This window comes from Plectropomus leopardus, chromosome 1 (assembly GCF_026936395.1).
Source record: "Plectropomus leopardus strain MGB_pleo_1.0 chromosome 1, ASM2693639v1, whole genome shotgun sequence".
Taxonomy (NCBI): domain Eukaryota; kingdom Metazoa; phylum Chordata; class Actinopteri; order Perciformes; family Serranidae; genus Plectropomus; species Plectropomus leopardus.
The window spans coordinates 44,214,935-44,218,999 of NC_142176.1; the positions used below are offsets into that span (position 1 = coordinate 44,214,935).

General features: G+C 43.6%; 1 protein-coding gene across 1 annotated transcript; it reads right to left on the minus strand.

Moving 5' to 3' along the window:
- Positions 1 to 324: 324 nt before the first annotated feature.
- LOC148190490 (SCAN domain-containing protein 3-like) lies at positions 325 to 1,485 on the minus strand. The gene has a single exon (XM_088090232.1). The coding sequence runs from the start codon at positions 1,483 to 1,485 to the stop codon at positions 325 to 327; it is 1,161 nt and encodes a 386-aa protein (XP_087946358.1).
- Between the last annotated feature and the right edge of the window lie 2,580 nt (positions 1,486 to 4,065).

A 4,065-nucleotide genomic window follows, 5' to 3' on the forward strand; every position in this document is an offset into this window, starting at 1 on the left:
AAAGGAAACAGAAACCTCAGAATAAATTAAGTGCAAAAAGAGCCTAATAACCCTGCTTTCTTTTAAATAAAGGAGGTCCCAGCCTAAAGGACTAAAGGCCTACACTTCAAGTAAAAAGGTCACAAAAAGTGTCTGCTTTAGGAACAGTGCAAACAGAGCATTGACTAAACAACCTTCTTTTTAAATTAAACAAGTCCATGCATAAAAAGAACTGAAGGCATACTTTTCAAGAGGTCAATAGGTCAACATGTTCAAAACAATAAAATGGCTCTTTTTAAAGAAAAAACACCACCATTTGGTTCTTCTTTTTCTTTTTAACTTCTCTTAATGAGAAAAATGGGCATGTGACTGCCCTGCCAGTGACTTAAATCTTGGCTGGAATGGAGTTAGTGCCATTCTCATGCAGACATGTAAGTGTTCATTGGTGAGCCTCGAGCGGTACTTGTTTTTGATAATGTTCATGGTGGAAAAAGCAGACTCACAGCTGTAAGTCGATCCAAACATTGTCAAGGTGTGCAGGGCTACTTTGGTCAGACCAGGGAACACACTCTCAGGCACAGTTTGTAGCCAGAAGGTAGCAGGGTCAGTTGCCTCAAAATGCTCTCTTAATGCAGCATTTCCTTGCAGATCAATGAGCTCGAGCTGTAGAGATCCTGCATGTGCCCACTTGAATGTCTGTGTCACCTCCTTGGAAAATTCTCTGACTTCTCGGATGAGGAAAGGATTCTGGATTAGCAGGAGGAGCCTCTGGCCAAGGCAGAAGCTGTTGAACCTTTTGCTGAAGTTTACAATCAGCTTGTTTGTGAAATCAACATAGGGAGAAATGTCTCTCTCACCCTGGATTTGTTCCTTCAGTTTTGGGAAGTGTTCACACTCTCCTTCAAGATCCTCTTTGAAAATGTCCAGCTTCCTCTGGAAAGAGCGAACAGCTGTCATCAAATCAGCAACTGAGTTGTTCTGACCCTGCAGCTTTAAGTTGAGCTCATTAAGATGTGATGTAATGTCAACCAAAAAAGCAACCACATCCATCTTGTGCTCATCTTGCAGAAAAAGTAAAAACTCTGTTGCTCTCTGTCTCTTGACCTGCTTTAGGAAAGCTGTTATTTCTTTTCGAATAGACCAGAAACGTCCCAGTGAATTCCCTTTACTCAGCCACCTCACATTGTTGTGCAGTAGCAGATCATTGGCATTTGCCTCAACATCTTCTAGGAATTCTCGCAGGAGACGATGCTGAAGGGATGAGGATGCCCTGAGAAAGTTGATGAGGTTCATCATTGTGTTCATTACTTCTGCAAACTGCTCTGATAAAGTGGCACACAAAACAGTCTGATGGATGAGACAGTGGTAAGCAACAAGGTCTGGGTTGTCTTCTTTCATTCGGGGCACAGCCCCCCGCTCTTTTCCCACCATGGCAGGGGCACTGTCTGTTGTGACAGACACAATCTGCTTCGGATCTATACCCTTCTTTCTCAGCATTTCTTTCATTGCTGCATATATGTCCTCTCCTCGTGTGTGTGTTTCAAGTGGCATTACACCCAGCAGGTCCTCACAGAGCTCCTTTTTATCTTTGTTAAAAAATCTCACATACACCAAAAGCTGGGCATTATCAGTCACATCTGTGGACTCATCAATGGCCAATGATATGCATGGTGCACTCTGAATAGCTGCATCAAGCTGCGCCAGAACATCCTTGGCTAATATTTCTGATTTTCTGGTTGCCGTTGAAGCTGACATGGGGATTTGTTTGATTTTTTCACAGACTTCGTCTTTTTGTTTTCCTTCAAATAATGTCTCTGCCACCGCATGCAGACACTCTTTCACAACTGTCCCATCACTGAATGTTTTTTTATGTTGCCCCAAAATCCACGCTACCTTTACCGAACACTCATTTGCACGTTGCTGGGCTGTAAATGTGTGCGTGATGAGTTGTTTAGACCTGTCATACTGGGCTCGGAGCTCAGATATTTTGCGTGCTCTCAGCTCGGACTTCAGGGGATAACTTCGCTCAAAAGAGCCGTGCCTCGTTTCATAGTGCCGCTTCACGTTGCCGCTTTTAATTAATGCAACGGTTTCGGAGCATATGAGGCACACTGGTTTTGAGCTGTCTGCTGGAAGATTGAACATAAATTTCTCCATCCATTCATCATTAAAACTACGGTTTTCCGCGTCGACCTTCCTCATTTTGGAGCACGCCATGCTCTCCCCACTGTCTCTTCCTCTCGGCTTTTGGGTGCGCTGGCTGTGCAGGGTAAACAAAGGATTTGATTGGCTCAACTGAGTCGGCGCTATTACCGTATTAACTGGAGTAGCAGCGCCCACTACCGTCAGAAAAATGCTCCATGTAAAATTTTGTACATAGATTGATCGGAGATTCGTGGGTCCGGTCAGACCAATCACTCGGTCCGGACCCGGACCGCGGTCCGCCATTTGGTGATGCCTGCTGTATATTATCAAGAAAACACAACAACTTCATCAGGCTAAAATTGCAGGTATTGAGTGTGACCTCCCTTCCTACTTAGCATGTCTTTAACTCTCTTGGGCAGACGATATGAGATTTATAATACTAATCTTCTGGCGCATTTACACCATGTTGCACTCAAGACAGGTCCAAAGCTCAATATTAACAGTGTCAGCTAACTTTTGCTATGATTAGTCTGAAGAAGTAATTGTGTTCTGACTTTTTTGGTGTTTTAATGTACATGTTCTCTGTTTTTTTTGTGTGTTTTAACAAAATGCTACTTTCCATATTAGGTGTGTCTGCTATAAATACCCAAGTAGTATCCGTTGTGACTATGAGGATATGAGATGACGACAAACTTTTCAGAGCAACCTGTCAAGTCTACAGACAGACAGACAGACAGACAGACTGTCAGTGTTTGATACCCAGAGGATCTTTAATGAATTCATAAATTAGCATATTGTACTGTAGCCCCAGGGTTTGCCCTAAGGTTAGCTGGTGATGTTTCTGCAGCTGTGTGTGTGTGTGTGTGTGTGTGTGTGTGTGTGTGTGTGTGTGCGCGCACCATGGAAACATGGTTCAGAGGCATGCGTGGCAATTATTAATTTGTAATTCAGATAGAGTTGATGGAAAGACGAGGAGCAGCACACAACACTTTCTGTTTCTCAGCTTCTCCTCATGCACAATGTAACTACAACTCTTTCAAAGTGATAGAAAACAGCCTGGATGTTTCCTCTGCCTTCTGTGTGTCTAACAACAACAGTTCATCACTGAGACTGCTGAGTGAGCATTGCTGTTGAGGCTGCTTCTCTTGCAGGAGATGATTATCACCATGCTTCGGTTGTTTTTGCAGATATTGAAGATGAGGAGCTGCTTGACTGCAATTTTTTTTTACTGGGCTCTGTTTATTTTTAAAGAAAACTGGAATACATAATTCAAACAACACTGCTGCAAAAGACAATTCAGTTTTCAGGTTCTGTCAATAAATGTGAGAGCAGGAACGAGCAGAAATTGCTTAATCTGGTCTTTGTGCACCCGTGAGGAGGTGCTTTTGTGTGTGTGTGTGTGTGTAGCTGTAATAGTTCAACACATTCTCATCCCAAGTTGTCAAATGTGCTGCTTTGCAGTGGACTTCTTCGTCTACATATGACGTATCCTTCTGCATCTGCCCTTGATGTGCCAGGGTGCTACCACCATGATGTCAACACGAGCACATGCTAGGATGATGCTGCACGTGGTTATGTTAAGGCAACAAAAGCACATGCTGCCACAGATGGTAAGGTAGGCAAAATAGGAACGAAGTAACGTGTAGCTTAAAAAGGTCACATTCAGACAAGAAGTGAACATCAGACTTCTGCATGAAAGTCCAGGGTTTGTTGGATCAGTCCACTTCCAACCCTGCCTGCCTTATAGGGTTCCAACCAGGGTGCCCTCCAGTCATCTGGCCATCTGGTAATCCACAGGCGTATAATAACATTTCAAAGCGTTCTGTCTGGCCATTCTGTCTGGCCGTGTTCTCAGCTAAAACTCATCAGCCACAAAAGAGCACTTTTGGCGTCAGGATCTTACTTAAAGCGAAAGTGGCGGTATTTAAAGGCTTCGTAATG